Below are 21,555 nucleotides of genomic sequence, written 5' to 3'. Positions count from 1 at the left end.
GATTTGTCTCGGTTTCCTCATCTGTAAAATGAACTAGATAAGGAAATGGCAAACTACTGCTGTGTTTTTGCCAGGAAGAGCCCAAATGGGGCCCTTGAGGAGTCAGAAATGACTGAAAAATGCCTGACCAACATGCTATAGAATATGATCCCTTGAAGAAAGGTGGGTTCTAGGAGGCAGCAGTGCAAAGGGAGTCTAGTCCAGGTATAGATAAAACCTGTGCAAAGGAATTATTTCTAAAGAATAGCCAAAATTCAAGGAAGCCCCAAGTAGGCTGGATCCTAGAATTTGAGATTCCCTTACACCTAGGGCATTTTGTAAAACAATATCAACAAATAACATCCTTTGGTCTTTATTTAAATGATCCTAGGTAGCCCAGTGGATAGAGAGTGGTACTTGAAAACCAGAAGATCTGAATTTAAACTCTAATGCTCACCTTTCCTAGTCTCATGTTCCTTGTCTATAAAATGGCTATATCCCCTGCACTTACATCATAGGGTCGTTGTGAGGCTCAGATGAGATAACACATGTAAAATGCCTGGCAAACCTTAAAATGGAATATAATAGCCATTGTAGCAATATTAAGTCAATAGCTTTCATAATTATAGTCTCCACTTTCCCATTAGAATGTGAGCCCTTGAAAGCAGGGACTGCCCCGCTTTTCTTTTTTGTATTCCCAACATAGCCCAGTACTGCGCGCTTAATAATGAAGGTCATTTTTCCATCCATCCATCCATCTATTTCCTCACTCATCCACTAATCCATCCATGTATCCTTCCCTTTCTCCCTCTCTTCTACCTACTGACCTCTCCATTCCTTCACCCATTCCTCCATTCATCATTCTACTCACTCCTCCTCTCTTCCTTCCTTCACCCATACATCCTTCCATCCTACCATCTATTCACTATTCACCCATCCCTCCATTCTTCTACCCAGCCTTCCCTCCCTTCACTTACTGACCCTTCTATACTTTCACCCATCCATCCATCCATTCAGCCTATCCTTCCACGCATTCACACCCCCACCCCCACCCCCACCCCCACCCCGGGGGTTCCTTTCTCCCTTGGCCAGGCAGACGCCCGGTAGGCGGCACCCTAGGGGGAGGGGAAGAGGACGGAGGGAGCTCGCCCTCTATTCTCCCTCCCAGTCCCTTTCTCCTCCAGGCCAGGCGGGGCTAGAGAATGCTGATTGGCTTCGCGTGGGCCAGAGGCGGACCTTCTGCGTTTCTCGCGTGCGCGGATTGGTCAGGGCTGGGTGCGCGCGTCCGGTCACGTCCCCCCTCTCACCGGCTCTGGAGTAGGGGGCGGGCGACGGGAGCCGGAGTGCGGCGTATCGGTCGCCGGGGGCCGGAGCCAGTTTCGTGTAAGTGGAGGAGTAGGCAGCCCCTCTCAGTGCCCTGGCTAAAAAAGAGAAAAGAGAGAGAGAAAGAGAGGGAACCGCCGCAAGATATAGACAGCGCGAGAAGACATGGTGGGGGAGGGGGAAGTAGGGAGGAGTGGGGGATGTCCGCGCGCTGGGCCCCGCCCCAAGGCTTGGCCCCGCCTCAGTGGGCGGGACTGACTCGAGTCCGGCCAGGCTCCTCACCTCCCGCGTGTTAGCCCCGCCCCCATGCTGGCTGCGGGTCCTGACTGGGTGGGGAGAGCCCGCTCCTCTGGGGCCGACTCAGAAGACCTGACTGGTCCTGAGCTCTCCTACCTAGGATGGAGCCCAGGAGCCCCCAAGGGGTCACCCTAGCATCCTGGCCTAGGCGCGAGACCATCCAGTCCGCCTTGGCAGGTGGGGAAACTGAGGCTCGGAGGGGAGAAAGGCCTTGGCCAAGGTCACACTCAGGTTCACCCGCTGGACTCTTGACGCGACTCTTCCCTTTGCTTGCCCAGTGGGAATCCTAATAGCCCCCCCATGACATTACCTCCAGGGCCCCTGTAGATAGATGCCAGCCCTCTGGGGATTCCAGGGAACTCGGCTTTTTCATCATTATTTTGCTTTAGTCAGTTTCCTTTGTGGTCAAGCATTGGCACCAGGATGACGTCAGGCTGCCTGTGAGCCATCCTTCCCCACACTCTGGGACTTCAGCCCCAGACTCCTGGGACAAGGCATTGGCTTTGCTGCACTGAGGAGGTGTCTAGAGCCCAGGAGATGCTGGGCTTGGGGTGACCAGACGGCTCTTCTTTCCCCCCTAAGCCCCATTCCCAGGCCTGGGAGGGGTTAGCCTGCTTGGGTTTCCCCCTAGGCTTCAGGCCCTCAAGTTTCCCCTGCCCGGACCCAGAAACTAAATATAGGAGCAGCCGGTGACAAGAGGGGGTGCTGGAGGCAGAGAAGTGGGGCTCCCGCCAGGAAGTCTTCCCTTCTGGGGGTCCTGTAGCCCTTCGGCATCCGGATTGTCAGTTGCTTGTGAATGCTTAAAGGGAAGTGAAGAAGATGACCAGCCCAGGATAGACTGACTTAAGTGGAGGCCGGGAGGCAGAGCAGGCCTGCCGTGGGGAGGCCCTGGCTTCACATTCTGTGACCCTGGACAAGTCACTTCGCCCCATTTGCCCAGCCCTTGCCCCTATGGCTTAGAGCTGTCACTAGGCAGAAAGTCAGGGCTCAGAAGTCCAAGCAGTTCGCAACCTCCCATGACCACGAAAATGTGGGTTCAAGACTTTGAATTGCCAAAACTGTAAAGATAATTTTTAGTGTCTTGAGTTAAGTCAAAAATAAGTGGTTGCCATGGGAAAATTCCCAAATATGAAATACCCAAGTCAGCTGGGTTTTATGGAGATTTTAATGAATACAAATGAAGGAATTAAAGAAAGGGAGAGAGAGAGGCAGAGGAAATAGTAGGAAGGGCCTGAGCTTTAAGAGAGACTAGCCAGGCCTTAATCACTCACCACAAGATCGCACCAAGCAAGCTCTAGAGTTCAGAGAGACCAGCTCCTATTCCGCTTCCCCCGAGGCCTCCAGCTCCTTCCTTTTAAAGAACATTTTCTCTTGTGTCACCTCCCCTAAATACTTTCCCCAGGACTGTCCCTTCTCAGTTTCCATGCTTTAGTTCTCCCCTTCTCTGGGTAGGTTCTGTCTTCTGAGGACTTCTCACCTCTTTGCGCAGCTTATAGTTGCTTGACCTTTTAGTGCTTACTTTGGCCTTCATAGTACTTGGCACCCTTTTGTATTAGGTCTAAAATAGACCACCTGGCTTGGGGCTTTTGCCTGCTCTAAGTATGGGTTGGGGACTTTCTCCTTGTTCCATCGTAGTTTACAACTTTATCTTCCCCTGAAGTATGCCGAAGGATGGGTGGAGTCGCGTTAGAGTTCTCACATTCCTGACCAAGTACCTCCATTGTTCAAAATGAGGAATGGCCTTAACCAAATGTTCTAGGGTAGAGTGTGAGCATTTTTAAGATTCACACCCTGCAGAGAGCCTTTGCCTTTGGGGGAGTTGCGGGGAGCCTGTCCCAGCCAGCCCCACAGTTGGAGTCACAGAATTCCACCTCCAGAAGGCTAAGGAGACTCTTCTGGTCTCTGGGAATGCAGAGTGGCCGCCCTGGTCCACTGAGCTCTGGAGGAGAGAAAGGGGGAGAAGGAAGGGAGCCAGCCTGGAGGAGGCCGACCCAGGCATGGGAGATGGACTTGATGGGGCCGCTGGGGGCAGGGTTTTCGGCTTGAAGATGTGGTGGGCTGTGTATGTGTCTGGATGGAGCTTCCCCCAAGGGGTTCTGGAATGCACAGGGCCCGGAAGTCAGCAAGACCTGAGTTCAAAACCTGCCTGAGACACTTACTTGCCTGGTGACCAAGTCACTCAACCCTCTGGCCTTGGGTTCCTCATGCAGTAATTTGGAATTTCCAGTGAGGAAATCCCCTCTCACTGCAAACAGGCAACTGTTCCATGTCCAAGGATAGTTTGGGATTTGAACTCGGATCCTCTGACTCCAAATTCAACACCCCCCCCCCACCCTAGGACAGACCCTCCCCTGGGGGAGGTGGTGAGAAAGAGGCCGTCCCAGATGTTCCTCTCGTGGGGGGCTGGCCCAGGCGGAGATGCAGGCCGTTAGCCCGGGGACTGCTCCGTCCCCTGAAGCTTGTCGGGCTTTTCTTTACAAGGAGGTCTGGCAGCTGGGAAAGGACGAGTGTGTCAGAGAGTGAGGGGGCTGCGGGGAGGACGGAGGGGCTCATCTGGTCCTCTGAGACAGACGGATTTTTGCCACCTGAATTTTATTGTTTTAATTACAAAAAGTTCTCTCCCGCCTTCTGGCCTCCTCCCACCTTGGACAAAAACAGAAATGACAAGGAAGACAAAATCCTCTTCCTGCACCAGCCTCCTGCGGGCCCGGAGTCCGCCCGTGCGGGGGGCGCCCCTGGTTTCAGGGTCACCTGGGCCTGCCGCCTCGGGGAGCGCCCGGAGGGCGAGCATCACCTCTGAGCCAGGAGCTTGTCAGGCTCGTTAAGGGTTTACCGTAAGCCAGACGCCTGTGAGTCACCCGGAAAATGCAGCCACAGGGACTGTCCCTGCCCTGGGGGGCTCGAGAAGTCCAGCTGGGCCCCCGAGGAGCTCCCGGACCACAGCAGGGACCCTGGGAGGGAGCACTCGGGGGAGGAGGCCCCACCCGAAGGCATCCCCCCTCTGGAGGGGTCGGGAGCGAGGGAGGAGCCCTGCTCTGCCCGGGCACCCTTCATCATGGGCCAAGGTCCACCACCGCCACGTTAGAGCGTCACTCAGTAAAGTGCTCCGAGCTGCCACAGGGAAGCTTCCCGGGGGACCCGGGAGAGCTTCCTGGAAGAGGCGGCCTGTGAGCTGGCTTTAGAGGATGGTGGTGAGGAAGAGCCTAGAAGCAGAAGGCCCAAAGGCACGAGGCGGCCGGTGAGGTTCTCGTGGGGCAGACGGAGAGTCGTGCTGCCGTTCGCAAGGGGAAGATTGGAGAGAAAACTGGATCTGCGCGTGGAGCCGTCCTGGAGGGGGGCTCGAAGGCCCCTATTTTATCTTCGGCAGGAAGCGCGAGGGTGGGAAGGGGCAGTCGTCGGAGCACCGACCAGAGCCTGGGCCCGGGGTCGGGGCAACGTCCCCACCGGGAGGCCCGGGCCGAGGCGCCCTCCCAGGGGTGCTTTGCAGATGAACCCTGGTGCCATCCTGCGGGGCAGAAGGTGCCCTGCTCAGAGGGATCCTCCCCGGCCTCTCGGGCTCCCTCGGGCCCTGGACGTGACCAGCTAGAGGGAGCAGCCAGTGGGGGCGGGGGTGCAGAGGGCCCAGCCACAGGGTGGGGCAGCCTCGGCTCCCCCCTGGCCCCTCCCGGCCCGGGTGACTCAGAGGCCGGCTGGGGGCGGCAGCCCAGCTCGGGCGCCTCGTCTTGGGTTTCACCCGGCTCCCTCCACGCTGCCTCCGATCGGCAAACCGGTAGGACCTGACTCGTTCCTGTCTCCCAGGGAGCGTCACGGCTGCCGGTGTCCCTTGTCAGTCCGGGGAGCGGGAGGGGAGCCTCGGAGGCGGCCATCCTCAGGCCAAGTCTGCCCGCTGAGCACGATGGGCGAAGCCGTGGCCAGAGTGGCCAGGAAGGTGAACGAGACGGTGGAGAGCGGCTCCGACACTCTGGGTGAGGGAGCGAGTCTGGCCTGGGCTGGGCTCGGGGTGGGGGGGTGCGTGGGGGTGCAGGTGTGTCGGTGCAGGGCTGTGTGTGTGTGTGTGTGCGGGTGTGCAGGTGTGTGCATGGATGTGTGTGTGTGCGGGTGTGTGTGTGGATGTGTGCGGGTGTGTATGGATGTGTGTGTGTGTGCGGGTGTGCAGGTGTGTGTATGGATATGTGTGCGGGTGTGTGTGCAGGTGCAGGGGTGTGTGTGTGCGTGTGTGTGTGTGTGGGTGTGCAGGTGTGGGCATGTGCAGGGATGTGTGTATGGATGTGTGTGTGTGCAGGGGTGTGTGCGGGTTTGTGTGGATGTGTGTACGTGTGCAGGGGTGTGTGTATGGATGTGTGTGCAGGTGCAGGGGTGTGTGTGTGCGTGTGTGTGTGCGTGTGCAGGGGTGTGTGCGGGTGTGTATGCAGGTGTGTATGGATGTGTGTGTGTGCATGTGTGTGTGTCTGCGCAGGGGTGTGCATGTGTGTATGGATGTGTGTGCGTGTGCAGGTGTGTGTGTGTGCCTGTGCAGGGGTGTGTGCGGGTGTGTATGGATGTGTGGGTGTGTGCGGGTGTGTATGGATGTGTGTGTGTGCAGGGGTGTGTATGGATGTGTGTGCGTGTGCAGGTGTGTGTGTGTGCCTGTGCAGGGGTGTGTGCGGGTGTGTATGGATGTGTGGGTGTGTGCGGGTGTGTGTGCGTGTGCAGGGGTGTGTGCAGGTGTGTATGGATGTGTGTGTGTGCAGGGGTGTGTATGGATGTGTGCGGGTGTGTATGGGTGTGTGTGTGCGTGTGCAGGGGCGTGTACACGGGTGTCTGGGCGGCAGCTCTGCAGGCCTGGCGGGCCTCCATTCTGCTCCGCTCCGGGCTCTCCTGTCGCCTCCGGCTCCCGGGGGCTCTGGGGCCCCCCAGCTAACATGGCTGCCGGCCCGGAGACACAGAGCCCTCCTTGTCCTGCTGGCTCCAGCCCAGACACCGGAGGTTTACGGGCCTCCCAGGAGCCCCGCAGTCTGGCCCCCCCTCTGTTCCGGTGTGGCGATGGAGGTGGGGCGGAACAAGAGCCTGTGGAGGGCTTTGCTGCCCTGGGCAGCCCAGGATCAGGCCCTGAGGCTGAATTTGAACCCAGGTCTTCTGCCCCCTTCTGGCCCTGCCCTGCTCTCCTCTGAGCGCTTCGCACTGACGCGTCCCCCCTTCCTCCGCCTCAGACCTGGCCGAGTGTAAGCTGGTCTCCTTCCCGGTGGCCATCTACAAGGTGCTGCGGACGGTGGCCGAGCGGATCCGCCTGGTCATCTTGGCCGACAACGAGCTCCAGACCCTCAGCGGCAAGTTCATGACCACCTTCGGCCACCTCCGAGGTAGGCGGGGCAGGGGGCGGGGCCTCACTGCTGCTGGGGGGACCTTCGCCTGCTGGGTTTTTTAGGGAGAAGGGGGGGGTCAGCCGCTCTCCTTTGGGCTTTATGGGTGGCCCAGGTCAGGCCGGAGGCACCCGGTCAGGGTGGACCCCAGGGGGTGCGGGCGGCTTGGCCACAGGAGGAAGACCTCCAGCCCTTCCCAGATGAGTGGCCCTGGCCGAGTCACTTGCCTTGGCGGCCTCCGCGTCCCCCTCCATCCAGAGGATCCTTAAAGCATCTCTTCCAGGGCCCGCGGGAACGGGGCACCCCGGGGTAGGGGAGGGAAGCCTCGGAAAGCCTCCGTCTGTCTGCCTGTTCACCCCCTAGTCATTCACAGGAGGATGCTGGGAGGCCAGGAGGCTCCATTGCACAGATGAAGGCCTGAGGCCCAGCGGGCCTTTGCTCTGAATGTGGACCAGAGCTGGGTGACCCTGTTTAATCTCTCAGCCTCAGTTTCCTCCACTGTAAAATGGGGCTCATAACGAGTGGCTGCCGCCCCCCCCCCCCCATGCTGACTGTCAGGCGCCTCCTCAGTGCTCACTCGGCTGCTGCCAAGCCAGCCTCCGCGAGGCTCTCCGATGTGCCTCCGCTCCCAGCTCAGCGAGCTTCCTCGGCACCCTCCTCTGGGTCATCCAGCCCACAGGCCTGCTCTCTCCTGGGGCCGGGGAGCCCCCCACCCCCAGACTGCACGACCCCCCTTTCCCGGCCCCTCGTTCTTGGTACCCATTTCCCGGATTCCTCCGAGTGCTTGTTCTTGCGGGGCCGGAGGGGGGAGGCCGTCTCCCTCATCCAACAAAGGCCGCTGGCCCGGCTGGCCCATCCCTGGGAGCCTCTCCTGCCCGAGCAGCCATCCAGCGGGGCATTCACCCCCGTTTTGCAGAGGAGTAAGTTGAGGCTCAGACGGAGGGAGGCAGGGAGGCTCGTGTCGCGGCCTGTGGGAGCATCCTGGCCTCCCCGGTGGCCCGGCCTTCACTTCATCCAGCAAAGGCTTCCCTCTCTGGCCCTGCAGCGGCTGGGCGGCTGCCCTGCCCTCGCTCTGCCGCACGCCGAGCCCCGCTGTGGGGAGAAGCTGCTCTCGGCGCCATCAGACACGGGCTGTGCCTGAACTCCGGCAGGGCCCAGACCGCTGCCGGCCCTTCTCGGGCCCCTCGATGGCCGCCGGCCTCCCCCACTGTAGGGCCTGTCTGAGGCGGATCAGCCCCGGGCGGGTGCCCAGGCCAGCCTGGCAGGACCGTCCTGGGCAGAGCCGCAGGAGCGCCCCCCCAGGCGCCTCCAGGCCTCCTCCAGAGGCTGCCGCGGCTCCGGGAGCCCAAGACCATCAGACAGACAGAGCAGGCAAACGCGGCTCTGGCCGGGCTTCCCTCTGGGCTGGGAGAGAAGAAGCCCGAAAGGAGGCCGAGGCGAGGCCGCTGCCCCCTGGACAACGAGATGGAGCTTCAGACACAGAGCAGCGAGGAGGATGCTGGGAGGCCGCCCGGCCTCCCCCACACGCTGCAGAAGGCCCTGCGGGGAGGGCAGCAGGAGGCCCCGAGTGGGACGAGCCCTGCCAGCTGGCCTCCAGAAGACGGTGAAAGGAAAGGCTGCCCAGGGAGGGCCAGGGCGGAGGGCACCCATCCCCCCACGGGCTGCCCCCTGCAGGCGGGTAGACTTCAGGGACGCCCGGGAGAGGCCTCTGGGGGGGAGTTCCTGGGAGACGGTCAGGGAACTCTGCCCCCGAGGGAGCCCAGGACGCTTGTCCGGCCCTCCCGGGCGGCCAGGAGGCCAGCGGGCAGGGGGCGCTCGGTGTCTGGGAGGCCTCCTCCTCCTCGCTCTTTGTCCAGCGGTGACTGACAGAAAGATTGGGAGGCGTCGCCCTGCGGGCTCCAAGGGGCCAACCTCTGCCGGGGAGCCCCTTTTCAGTCAGTCTGTCAGCATTTATTGAGCAGCGCCTCCAGGAGCTCCGGGCCTCGCTCACCTTCGGCCTCTCTGTCTCCCGGCCATCCCGACTGCTGTCCAGCCTGGATCCTTCTCTTCCCGCGTCTCCTCGTCTTTCTGCTTCCTGCCTGTGGCCTGCACGACCGCTCTACGAGGAATGAAAGCGGACGACGCTTAGGAAATGGATTTTTTTACCTCAATTACAAGATGGGAGAGGTGGGTTTGGGTGGGTTTGGGCAGAACTTTTCTGGAAAAAACCTGGATGTTCGCGTTTTCGCCGTCCCACGAGGGGCCCAAAGTACGGAACAGCCCCCACATGCATTTCCATGTCGGGCTACATTCGGTCTGTTGGCTCCCCGGACTAAGGGGTGAGAAGAGAGGAACAGAGGCAGCGAGTGCGGACGGTTTTCAGGGCGTTTCAGGAAGGAAGGAGACCCAGCTGTCGATAGTACCCTGCAGGGATGTGAAGGCAGAGGAGCGGTAAGGCAAGGCCACGGGGCTGAAGTGGCGGCTCCAGGGTCATGCAGTGAGGAAATGTCTGGGGCCACAGTGAAACCAGGACCTCCGTCTCTGTGCCCGCCACGGAGCCACCAGGCTGCCCCAGGGAAGGCTTCTTAAGGATGGCGGCGACTTGGACTGGTTTGAAGGTAGAAGGGAAGGAACAGGAGGCCGATGATTCCGCACGGATGATTCATCTGCTGGGAAAGGGGGAAGGGATGGGGTCTGGCCTGGGTCCGGAGAAGGCCGCTTCCCTGCCAGAGGCTGAGGCAGAGGAGGAGAGAGCGGGGCGCGATGCCGAGGGCTCCGGAGCTCCAGGTTTTCCGGTGACGTCCGAGGCAGATCCTCAGCTGAGAGGAGGGAGGGAAGCGTTGGGTGATGAGGAGTCGGTGCACATTGGCGGGGCAGGCAGCGAGCGCTGTGGCCGGGCTTTGGCCAGCCCCTTTGGGCAGCTTGTGAGGGGAGGCAGAGGAGGCGGAGGAGCGAGACGCAGCAAGAGAGGAGCATCGCCGAGCCCAGGGTGAAGTCAGAGCAGGAGAAGGTCCTGAGGGCTCGAGGGAATGGAGGGCCGCCTGCTCGGTGGGGATCCCACCAGATGCACAGAAAATCTCTGCCAAGAAACCCCGAATGGAGTCAAAGACCCCAGACACAACAGAGTGACAGCAGCTTGTATGTCTACGTGAATGCTTGGATTCTCCTGGTCCCGTGTTGGCGAAGTTGCGGCACACGTGCCCTGGCCTGCCGGAGGGGGCTGCTCCCCTCCCCCTCCCCCCAGCCACCCAGCACGAGCACATCCTCCCTCCGCTGTCTGGGGTAACACAGGGACTCCCAGGCGGCGTAAAGAGCACTTTGGGCACGTGATCTTGGAAAGGTTTGCCACCACCGCCCTCGTACGGCACAAGGTGGGAAGGCCAGGGGCTGTTCCACCTTGTTTCCCCAGGACCTCTTAGGAGGTACGTAATCAATACTTGCTGAGAAAAGGCCAGAGAAGGAAGGAGACTTCTCTCCAGCCTCCATTTTCTCTTCTGTCAAATGAAGTTGAGCCTTTTGGCTTTGCACATCATCTTTCAAGGGCCTGGAGGCTGGCAGCAGCTGATTCCATTGTGGTGGGTATGTGATTTGGGCATCACCCTTTTTTAAAAAAAATTCTAACCTTACACCTTAAAATCTCCTGCGTATTGGTTCTGAGGCAGAAGAGCAGTAAGGGCTATGCAATGGGCTTTAAGTGACTCACCCAGGGTCCCCCAGCTAGGAAGTGTCTGAGGCAAGATTTGAACCCATGACCTCCTCTCTCAGCCTGGCTCTCCATCCACTGAGCCACCCAGCTGCCCCCAGGGATTTCCCTTCTGAAGGGGAGGCTTCTTTGTATTTCCTGGGGACAGCAGACAGGCCTCCCTGAGGATGAGGCCTCTTCCCTTGCCCCCAAAAGATACTGTCGTCGTAGTCATCACTCCTGACAAACGGTGCCGGGTCCTGTGCTAAGGTCTGGAAATAGAAAAAAGGCTAAAGCTTGGCCGCTGAGACAGCGGGCAGACACCGTGCGTGTATGACAGGACTGTAAGGTCAAAGGAGGCCGTGCCAGACAGAGAGGCGTGGACCCTCCCCTCCTCTGGGCCCCAGTTTCCTTTTTGTTCAAATGCGGAGGAAAAGGGACGTAAAGGGAAGTCTGTAAGGAGAAGTCCTGCGCCCCAACTCTGCACGTGGCCCTCGTTCCTGGCTGAGCGTGACTTGCGGGTCTCCCGGCTGCTTCCGCTGCTTAACGAGCCGATGCCCGCGGGGGCTCCCTGGCCCACGTCTAGGCCTGGCGAGTCCGTCTCAAGTCGCCGCTTCCAGACTATCACTTCTGCCTTCCCGCGGCCCCGGTAAAGCCCCGTGGGCGGCCTCTGGGTCCTCTCTGCAAAAGAGCTGCTAGTTTATGGCCGGTAATCCGATCCCCTCCGTCTCCGTCGTCTCAGAATCGTACAGCGGTATTAATGGCTGCGGTTCCTCGGTTTCTACAGACCATCGTCTTCGAACTCTGAAGAGGGTGCCCCACTGAAGCGCCAACAAGCAGAGGGTGCACGAATCTCTCCAAGCCAGAAGTCCCGAGAAGTCCAAAGGAGCAGGGACCAGGACAGGAAGTTCCAGACCTTTTAGAGTCCTTCCTGTCCCTTCCCCTCTTCACAGGGGCCAATCACAGCTTCCAAATTGCCTAGCCCTGCCCAGTGGAGCAGTGTCTGTGGGATCCACCTCTCGTCCTCTGGGGTTCCCTCTCAGACAGGTGGGTACCTAGCAGAGGCCCCACAGACCAGCTATATGGGGAGGGACTTGGCCAAGGACACCGTGTCATGTCGGGAAAGAGGAGAGCCAGCATCGGGAGCCGGAGCAACCGCCTCCAAGTGCAGCCACCAAAGCCAGGCAGTCTCTCTTCCTAGTTCTAAAAATACGGAAGGAGCCGTGCGAGCTCTAAGCACCCGCCTTCCTTTCTCCTCCGTCTCATCGCCTCTCTTTTCACACCCTCACAGAGCTCCGCCTGGAGGGAAACTGCCTGCACGGGCTGCCTGATGAGGTGGGCACCCTCCAGCACCTCCAGGCCATCGACCTGTCCAGAAACCAGTTCCAGGACTTCCCAGAGCGGCTCACTGCCCTGCAGGCCCTGGAGACCATCAACCTAGAAGAGAATGAGATTGTGGGTGAGTTCTTATGCCAGGCGCTTGGGGGAGAGCAAGAGGAGGCAGAGCGTGTTCGTTTTTGTGAATTGTTCCTTAGCGAGCATTTATTAAGTTCTTCCTCAGGACAGACCTATGGCGAGCGAGCCCAAGGCAGTGAGATCCCTGCCGGCCAGGAGTCCAGGGAAAGCCGTGCGTCTGCCCAACCCCGGGCAGGCCCTTCGGGGGGCGCACCCACGGCGGGCGCAGGAGAGGCTTCTGGGGGAAGTGGGCTTCTCAGAGGCCCAGCTAAAGTGAGCCTTCCAGGCCGCCAGCCTCCAGAGGAGGCTGAGTTTGGGAAGCGCACGTGTGGGAACAGTCTAGAAGAGCGCTGGAGAGACGAGGCTCGATGTGTAGACCTGGGAGGCATCTGCACGGAGAGGACCATTGAGGGAGTGTGGAGAGAAGAGGGCCCAGGACAGAGCCTCCAGGACGGACCACTAGTGGTGGCCTAAGGGCCCGAGCAGTTGGGTCAGCTGGAGAGCCATCTGGAGAGGAGGGCGCCAGCGACCTCGGAGGCAACAATCAGATCGCAGTAGTGGGATGTGACGAGTCCCGCCCGCTCTGTGCCTCCGTGTCGCCTCTGTAACAGGGTCTCTGAATCCCCTCCTGCCTGGTGTTCTGGGACCCTCCTCCTGGGCCTCCTCCCCTCCTGCCCTCCTGCCCTCCTGGGCCTTCTGGGCCTCCTGCCCTCCTGCCCTCCTGGGCCTTCTGGGCCTCCTGCCCTCCTGGGCCTCCTGCCCTCCTGCCCTCCTGGGCCTTCTGGGCCTCCTGCCCTCCTGGGCCTCCTGGGCCTTCTAGGCCTTCTGGGCCTCCTGCCCTCCTGGGCCTCCTGGGCCTCCTGGGCCTTCTAGGCCTTCTGGGCCTCCTGCCCTCCTGGGCCTCCTGCCCTCCTGCCCTCCTGGGCCTCCTGCCCTCCTGGGCCTCCTGGGCCTCCTGGGCCTTCTAGGCCTTCTGGGCCTCCTGCCCTCCTGGGCCTCCTGGGCCTCCTGTGCCTCCTCCCCTCCTGGGCCTCCTGTGCCTCCTGCCCTCCTGGGCCTCCTGCCCTCCTGCCCTCCTGCCCTCTTGGGCCTCCTGTGCCTCCTGCCCTCCTGCCCTCCTGCCCTCCTGGGCCTTGGTTCTTGAGGCCAGCTCATCACTGCCCTTAGTCAGCAGGCCTGACCCGGCCCGAGATCACAGGGAAAGGCCAGAGGGCCGGCAGGGCCTCATTGACCTCATGACCCAGAGGAGTCCTTGCCTGCCCAGAGCAGCCCAGGACCTCCTCCATGTTCACGTCAGGAAGGGGCGAAGAGAGCCGCAGGAGGAGCCCCCGCGTCGCCCCGGCCGCTCTCTCCGGATGTCGTCGGCGCTCGAGCCCCCGCAGAAGAAGAGATGAAGCTCGGGAGAGGTCCAGCCTGCCCTTTAGGCCTTTGCCCGTGGGTGCCCCCTCGTGCCCTCTGGCAGGGCTGCCCGCCTCACGCTCTCCCCCCCGGCCCAGGGCCGTGTCCTTCCTTGTGCTCCTACCCCACTGCCTCCCCTGAGCCTGGCGCCTCGGAGGCCCTCCATTCAAGCCGGCGGCCGGTTCTTTCTCATCTCTTGCCCTTTTGTTCTCTTTCCGCGCCTGCTTCCAGGAACAGCCTCTCCCCATCTGCTGGGCTTTGGGATGGGTGCGACGACGGGCCTCTATCTGTGGGCCGAGGATCGGGGAGACGTCTCTGGGCACCCCTGCTCCGTGCCAGTCTGTGCCCCGGAGGAGGGCACGTCCTAACTTGAGCTCCGGCTCTCGCTGGACAAGCGGCACGGCGGCCGCTCGCCTGGGCCTCTGTCCCCCAGCATCCCCCGGGGCCGGGGCCCAGCGGCAGCCCCTTCTTTGGGCGCCATTTCCCAGCCCCACGGCCAGCGATGGACGGGCTGAGCCAGGACTCAGGGCCCTGCGGGGTTCCCCTCTGGCGTCCCAGGATTCGCTAGGCCGGAGCTGGGGCAGAAGAAGCCTGCCAGGCCCCAGCTGACCGGAAGCGTTTTATTCATTTAGGACTATTCTAAGTCAAAGCAGGGTTTTGTGGAGAGAGAAATACAGGCCCTTGTTGGTGGGGGAGGGGCCGCCCGCAGAGCCTTTCCTGGGCCGTCGGGCAGGTGCTGCAATCAGGCACCGCTTGTGCTCGGCTTTGTCTGAGCCCAGCCCGACTGCTCCAAGAGCCCAGCCGGCTGTGGGGGAGGGGGGGGCGGCTCCCTTTTGTTACACCCTTTACCTTCCCTTTGGATGGCCTCCGAGGCAGGAGCCGCACAGCAAGGGCCAGCCCGGCTGCCCCCCGAACACCTTCTGAACATTTCTAAAGGGGGGAGGCCAGGAGTGCCTCTGCGGGCTCCAGGGACCCGCTTCCACCGTCCCGTCCCTCCGGCCGGCCGGGACCTGATCCAGACCCGTTGTGTGTGCCGGCCCTGGGCCAGCGTGCCGCAGTGGGGTTCGTGCATCCTCACGAGGCTGCCTCCCTCCCTTCCCCCGCCAGGAGCTGGCAGGCTTCCATCTGGGTGAGCCACGCATTATCATGCAAAACATCCTTCCACAGCCTTCATTTTTGTCCTGAAGAGTCTCCCACAACCCCACCACCGCGAAGCAGCCCTCGCCTCCCTGCCTCCCTCGCCTCTCTGGCCTCCCTGCCTCCCTGCCTCCCTCACCTCCCTTGCTCCCTGGCCTCCCTGCCTCCCTCACCTCTCTGCCTCCCTTGCCTCTCTGGCCTCTCTGGCCTCCCTGGCCTCCCTCACTTCCCTCACCTCCCTCACCTCCCTGCCTCCCTTGCTCCCTGGCCTCTCTGCCTCCCTCACCTCTCTGCCTCCCTTGCCTCTCTGGCCTCCCTGGCCTCTCTGACTCCCTGCCTCCCTCAGCCCTCCTGACTCCGGCCGCTCTTTCTCTGGAGGTGGAGCCAAGCAGGCCTTGTCCTGAGCCTGGAGGAGGGCCCAGCCTGTCCCCAGGAGCGCTCGGCCGCCTAGTCCAGGCCTGCCTAAACACCACATGCGCCGGGTGCCCTCCGGCAGAGACAGCGGCGTGTCCTGTCCCGTTGTGGCGTTGCGGAGTGGCTCTGAAGTCACTACCTGCGGCAAAGGGCAGAGCAGACGGCTTGCAGGACGCTAGCCCGGCCCCACTAGCACGCTTGGCAGCAGAAGTCTGGAGGGGCCCAACATCCAGCACCAAGCCCGGCCCAGGAGCAGAAGGGGACTCGCAGCGATTCTCCTCATGGGCTCCACGGTAGAGCTGGGCCAAGCCAGGAAGGCTCCCGCCCTGCGACACATCCGTTGGCCGAAAGTCGTGGCAGGCATCTCCCTGGGCCACTCTGCCTCAGAAGCCTGAGCTTCTCTCTCGGTCATTCGACCTGTCACTCTTTGGTCAGTGTTGCCCATTCTGTTTTAATTTGGTTTGGCTGCCTTTGGGACTTTGACAGCAGCAAGTTAGACCTGTCTGGAAAGAAGGTGGGAAGAGGCCGCAGTAGGAAGGCTCTGCCAGTCCCCAAGAAGCTTCCTTGGTAATACGGTGTGTTTCGTGCCATTCTGATGAGGGCCCCCTTCCCCAAGACTGCCAGAGGGACCAGCTACCCAAAGAACGGAGCCCCAGAGCCCCGGAGCCCTTGTCCCAGAGCTGTGTTGGCGAGCCTGCGCAACGCGTGCCGGAGGGGACGCTCTCCACCTCCTGCCCAGCAGCGCTGCCTCCCTCCCTCCCCTGGCTGGGGCCGTTTGGGCCCTCGTGCTCTGAAGGTTCACCATCACCGTCCTAGATTAAGCAGCCGGTGAGTGTCGGACTGGGGGCTCCCGGCTGGATGTCCTCCCTCCAGAGACAGGTGAATGGGCGTTGCGTAACCTCAGAGACCTTCTTCCAGTTCCTTCATTTTGTAGACGAGAAGATGGACCTGATGAGGTCACCAGTCCAGCCTGCGGACACCCCAGGCTGGCCCGAAGGCCTCCAGCCTCTCTCGAGTTCATCTCCTGTCCTTCTTTTGTGGCCTCTCCTTGGCTGAAACACACACCGGCGTCCTCCCGCGAGCCTCATTGGACTCAGTTTACTCATCCGCCTTGTGGGGTACTGCCGGTCCTTCGCCCACAGACAGATTGCAGCCCCTCCCCAACTCGACCTCAGCCTCGGCCAGCCATGCCTGCCCCATTGGATGGGGAGAGATGTGGTGGGCACTGCCCGTCTGCCTGCCCACCTGCCCATATACCTACCTGCCCATCTGCCCGCCTGCCAGCCTGCCCGCTGACCCCTCTGCCCGCCTGCTGGTTGTTTTTCCTTGAATGCTGTACTCGTGCCATTGATCCGGATCATTTCTGGTGATGGTGGCGGCTCTCTCTGGCTTAATGGACGCTAAATGTCTGTAAAGGGCCGACGTGGCCGAAGAAGACCGGCCGGCCTCCTCAGGCTCATTCCCGACGCGCCCTTTCTCCAACCGACACCTTTTAAAAAGCATAAAATGGACAGGCGGGACGCAAAGAGGCCCGTCAGGAAGGTGGCGGCGGCGCCCGGAGGTGCTCTGAGTCTCGAGGATCGTCGGAGGCTGGAAGGAAGCGTCCTTGGAGAGGCAGGTGGAGGCGGATGGAAAGAAAAGCGTTTTAGTGATGAGCCCTCGGGAGGAGGGAGCCGCCGGTCCCATTCCCGGCTCTGCCTCCGCCGCCCTCGCGGGCTCTCCCGTCCGGCCCAGCCCCTGCCATCCCCCTGCCATCCCCCTGCCCGCACTTGGCCCGGAGCACCTCTAAGGAAGCCCTCGAGGGTTCCGCCTGGGGGTTTGGGCTCGAGAAGAGACCTTCGGGGTCGTCTGGGACCCGCCGGGGCCGCTCTCTCGGGGTGCCCGTCTGGAATGTCCCAGGAGCCGAGGTCTGACGGCCCGCAGCCCGCTCCGTTCTCGGCTCTGGGTTCTAATTCAAACACATCCACAAACAGAGAGATGGAAGACGACGTCCCTTGGCACAGCTCTGATGGGGCATCCCATCGAGGTCAGCCTCAGTTTCCTCCTCTGTCAGATGGGGACAACAAGACCCCCCTTCCTGCATCCCCGGAGCAGGCTGTCCGGCACTTCATGGCAGCAGGAGGCATAGTGAGCAGAGGGCAGGACCGGAGCTGGGAGGCGAGTGTGAATCCTGCCTCCGTCACTTCCTCTGTAAAATGGGGCAAACAGCTTGTTCACGAGCACGCCAGAGACCCTCCGACGCAGCCTCTGCCTGGCCTCCGACGAGCCCCCCGACCTTCTCTAAAGGCTCTTCCAGGCCCGCGGTCGCCCTCCCACAGACGGTTCTCCCTGGCTCGCGGCCCCTCGTCCCCAGCCGGCCCTTCTCTCCCCTCCTCGGAGGCCGCAGCACCCCGCTCTGGCCCTCTCACCCAGAGGCCGCTCTGCCCTCCCCAGAGCTGCTGCGGCAGTGCCCGGCCAGGCCTCCCCTCACTGCGGGGCTCTCCGGAGAAGGCTGGGGGACTCGGGCTCAGATCCTGCCCCCGGCTTCGGGCCGCCATCCTCGGTCTGTGCCTGACGGAGACGCCGAGGCGGCTCAGCTCCAGGCAGGAGCCCCGCCTGAGGCCTTCGGCCAGGGACGGCAGACCCTTCGGGGGCCCCCCGAGACGCTGTAGAGCGGGAGGGGCGGGAGGGCCTCCGGGCAGGTGCTGAAGGCCTGGCCCGTACGGAGGCCACTGAGGCCCAGCTCCCCGCCGTGTGGGGGGAGGGAAGAGCTCACCTCGGCGTCTCCCGTCTCCCCACAGACGTGCCCGTGGAGAAGCTGGCCGCCATGGCGTCCCTGAAGAGCGTGAACCTGCGGCGGAACCCCCTGAACGCAGAGGTGCGGGCCGTTGCCCGGCCCCTCCTCAGCTTCGACCTCCTGCTGTCCCCCGAGGGGGCCCGGGGCGATGCGGCTCCCTAGGGGGTGGGGGGTCAGCCGGGGGAAGGGGGAGGGGAGCGTGGTGACGGGACCCCCTAAAGGCCAGGGGAGGGGAGGTGGGCCTCGGAGAAGCAGGTGCAATGCCACAGAGGGCCTTTGAGGGTGCTGGAGGAGAGGCTGGGGAAGACCTCGTGGGGGGGCCTTCAAACTGAGCTTTGATGGCAACCGGGGATTCTGGGAGGCAAAGGTGCCAGGTATGGGGCACAGCCCGGGCAAAGGCACGGCAATAAGAAAAGGCACACGTCCTAAGCAGAGCCCTTTGCAAATATGGCAGCATGACAAATGCCAGGGATTAGGCCAAGTATCATCTCACCCTAGTCCTCTGTGCCCCGATGTGCTTGCCCAAGGCCCATGGCCACCCTGTGGGCACACACTGCCTGCCAGAGTGACTTACTAGAAGGCTGAGGGATTCTGCCAGCGCTCCCCTCCCCCTCTCCACCTCCTCCCTGCCCCTCTACCCAGCAGCCCAATGAAAGTCTTCCCTCCCCTGAGTGGGGTGGGGGCAGGGCAGGGCATGTGACCTCTGGGGCGGGGCATGGCACACCTCACATGGTCTCTAAAAGGTTCACCATCACTGCCCCAGCAGAGGTCCACAGTAGCCCCACAAGGACTCGGCTCCTCAGGCTCACTTCCTAAAGCCAGTAACAGACCACAGGCCGGCCAGCCCTAGGCGCCCTGCCCAGGGACGGCCTTGTCCAGGCCAAACCCCTTGAACCCTAGCCCTGGCTCAGCAGCCAAGGACAAAGCATTCGCTTCTGTGAGCCTCAATGCCTGCCTCTGTAAAACGGAGCTCCTCCAACATGCCCCCTCCCTCCCAAGGTAGTGAGGAGGGAAGGGGCTTGCAGAAGACCCCCAACTCGCCCCCCTTCCATCTGCCTCCCAAGTGGCTTCTGAAGGGAGAATCGCCCCAGGGTGAGTCCCCAAGAAAGCTCCCAAAGAGCCTGGCTTGGGCGGTCCTGGCCCCGAAATCACAGGAATCCTGCTTGGGGCAGGTTCTGGTGCCCCCGGAGAAGAAAAGAAAAACAGGGGTTGCTGTGTGCTCTCTTCCCCCCACTCACACCCCGAACCGGAGGGACTGGGGGGGGGGGGCCTCTCCCTAGCGCTCCTGGGCTAGCCTCCCATAACGGAGAATCTGATGGGGCCGTGGCCCTGGTGGCACCCTGTGCGGGGCGAGGGGACGCGTCCCAGACCGTGCATGCCCTCCTGACGCCGCTGCCCATCTCCTCAGGGCCTGTGAGTCTCCCTCTTCTGCCATTGATGCCGGGATCCCCAGCGCCCTGGTCGCCCCCAATTCTCTCCCTCCCCACAGTCACTCTGGGGTGTCTGCGTGTGGGTGCCCGACCCTCACAGCCCCTCCTCCCTCTGCCTTAGTCCCAGCCATGACCGCTAGTTCCTGGCACTGCCCACGAGAAGGTCGTTGTCCTTCGCCCTGGAAGAGAGCGTGTGCGTGTGTGTGCGTGTGTGTGTGTGTGTGTGTGTGCGCGTGTGCGTGCGTGTGTGTGTGCGCCACCACGGGAGCCGAGGCTCTCCTCTGCATGGGCTCAGCGGGCCCTGGAGCTGCTGCGATTCTGCTCTGCCCACCGAGCATGGCACCTTCTTCAATGGGGCACCCCTGCTGGACGGCCTGCAGAGACCCTGGGACTTCCCTCGTCCCTCTTCCGACGTCAGCGCTTGCTGGTGGCTTCTCGTGCCTCGGGGCCCTCGCTCGGATGCTTGGCGGCTTGGCTGAGGCACGTTCCTGAGGGCGGGGACTGGGGTTTGTTTTGTGCCTCCCCAAATGGCCTGTAGGAAGCCCCCGTTGGTGCACGCTGGCAGAGCGGCCATCTCCGCCCCTCTGTGTCTGCCCACACCAGCCGGTGGCCCGGCTCTTCCTCCCTCCATTCCCGGGGCCTGACGGGCTGTGTGTGAGGATTCAGGCCTGGCACCGTGCCCGACTATGCCGCCAAGTCCCGCATCTGGCCTCGAGGCCATCTTCCTCTCGTGCCCGCGGGCTCTGCCGCTCGGAGGCCTCCAGAAATGCCACCCCTCCCCGCCAGGAGGGAACGAGCCGGGCCGACGGGTCTGGTCGAGAGCCTGGCAGAGCGGGGAGATGGGCAGGAGCCAAAAGGAGACGGTCTGGGCCAAGCCGTGGCCAGGAAGGGGGCCAGGTGCCAGGGCCAGTCACGGTCTGGGCTGGGGACGTTCCCTGCTTCAGCTGCTACCCCCTAGGCTTAGAGGGGAAGATTCCCAACGGGCAGCACTTGGACGCGGCTACACCCACCTCCGGGCGCCCTCTCTCTAGAGATGAAGGAACTGAGGCCCCCGAGGGGAAGGGGCAGAGCCAGGATCGCCCGCTCTTGGCCATCAGGCCAGGCTGGAGCGGAAGTCCCCGACTTCCAGGTCACGTGCCACGTGCCCACTGTGCCCGCCGGCTTCTGATGCTGCGGCCCCACCTGGGCCCTCAAGGAGGGGCCTTCGGCCTCCGCTCTCTCCGTGGAAGCGGAAGTGCCTCCTGGCCCATTGTCTGGAAGCTGGTGTGATCTGTGGTGTGAAGAGTGCTTGCTGGGTTCTGGGTCTGCAATAAAGGATGTTGATTCCACCTTCGGGGCAGTGGCTGAGTGACTGGGAGGTCCTTGAAGGCAGAAACGTCTCTTACCTTTTTGTGGCCCCAGCACCTACCGGAGGGTCCATCCGTCGTAGGGGACTCCCCATCTGGCACAGGCTAGCTGCAAGCCCAGGCCCCAGCAAGGCTCATCTGGAGGAGTCTTCATCGTAGAGTAGAGAGAGTACCGGCCCAGACACGGGAGGGCCCGGGTTCAAATGTGACCTCAGACACGCCCCAGCTGGGTAACCCTGGGCAGGGCACGTCACCCCCATTGCCCAGCCCTGACACACAGTATGGATTCTAAGAGGAAGATGAGGGTTTTTAAAAATGAAATTAATTCAAAGTATGCTATTAGGACTCAATGCACCATCCCTTCTAACAGTTAATTGCATCATAGATGTGTATTTTATTGCTTATTTGCATTTTGAGAAAACTGCCCAGAGGGAGGAGACCATACTTGACCCAAAGGAATGAATCTCTAAGGGGCCGTATTTCAGGTATTCAGATATTGATGGCCAGCTGGAGTCCTCGGAGCCTCCCAGATCATTGCAAGCCCTTGGGCCCATTCCCTTCTCTCTGAACAGAAAAACGTAGAGCGTGCATTCTGTTTAAATGTGAAACCCTCGCCTTCTGTCTTGGTATTAATTCTAAGACAGAAGAGTGGCGAGGACTAGGCAATCGGGAGTTACGTGACTTGTCCAGGGGCACAAAGCTAGGAAGTATCAAGTGAGATTTGAACCCAGGACTTGGTACTCTATCCACTATGCTACCTGACAGCTCACTTTTTACATTTTTTTCAATGACTTGGCTTTAAAGACTGTGCCAGCGGAGGTCAGATGATGGCGGATCCAACCAAGGTGCCTAACTGTGAGCACAGACTGAAGGAGGAATAAAAACGAGAGCGAGGGAGAGAGAGAGAATGGAGGGCAGGGAAGAAAGCTGGGAGGACGAGAGAAGGAAAGAAAAGGGGAAGGAAAGAAGGGAGGGAGAAGAGGAAAGGCCAAAGGGAGGA

At 61.6% G+C, this 21,555-nt stretch overlaps 1 protein-coding gene across 2 annotated transcripts; it reads left to right on the top strand.

Moving 5' to 3' along the window:
• Positions 1–1,216: 1,216 nt before the first annotated feature.
• LRRC20 (leucine rich repeat containing 20) lies at positions 1,217–20,537 on the top strand. Of its 2 annotated transcripts, XM_001374846.4 has the most exons (5): positions 1,217–1,362; positions 5,398–5,564; positions 6,789–6,938; positions 11,891–12,058; positions 17,784–20,537. In XM_001374846.4, the coding sequence occupies exons 2-5, from the start codon at positions 5,495–5,497 to the stop codon at positions 17,939–17,941; spliced, it is 546 nt and encodes a 181-aa protein (XP_001374883.1). In that variant the 5' UTR covers positions 1,217–1,362; positions 5,398–5,494; the 3' UTR covers positions 17,942–20,537. The 2 variants fall into 2 exon arrangements, with proteins under 2 accessions (XP_001374883.1, XP_007478021.1); XM_007477959.3 differs by lacking the exon at positions 5,398–5,564 and having other exon boundaries at positions 1,249–1,362.
• Positions 20,538–21,555: the final 1,018 nt, after the last annotated feature.

Source organism: Monodelphis domestica, chromosome 1 (genome assembly GCF_027887165.1).
Source record: "Monodelphis domestica isolate mMonDom1 chromosome 1, mMonDom1.pri, whole genome shotgun sequence".
Taxonomy (NCBI): Eukaryota; Metazoa; Chordata; class Mammalia; order Didelphimorphia; family Didelphidae; genus Monodelphis; species Monodelphis domestica.
This window is presented reverse-complemented; position numbering and strand designations above follow the sequence as displayed.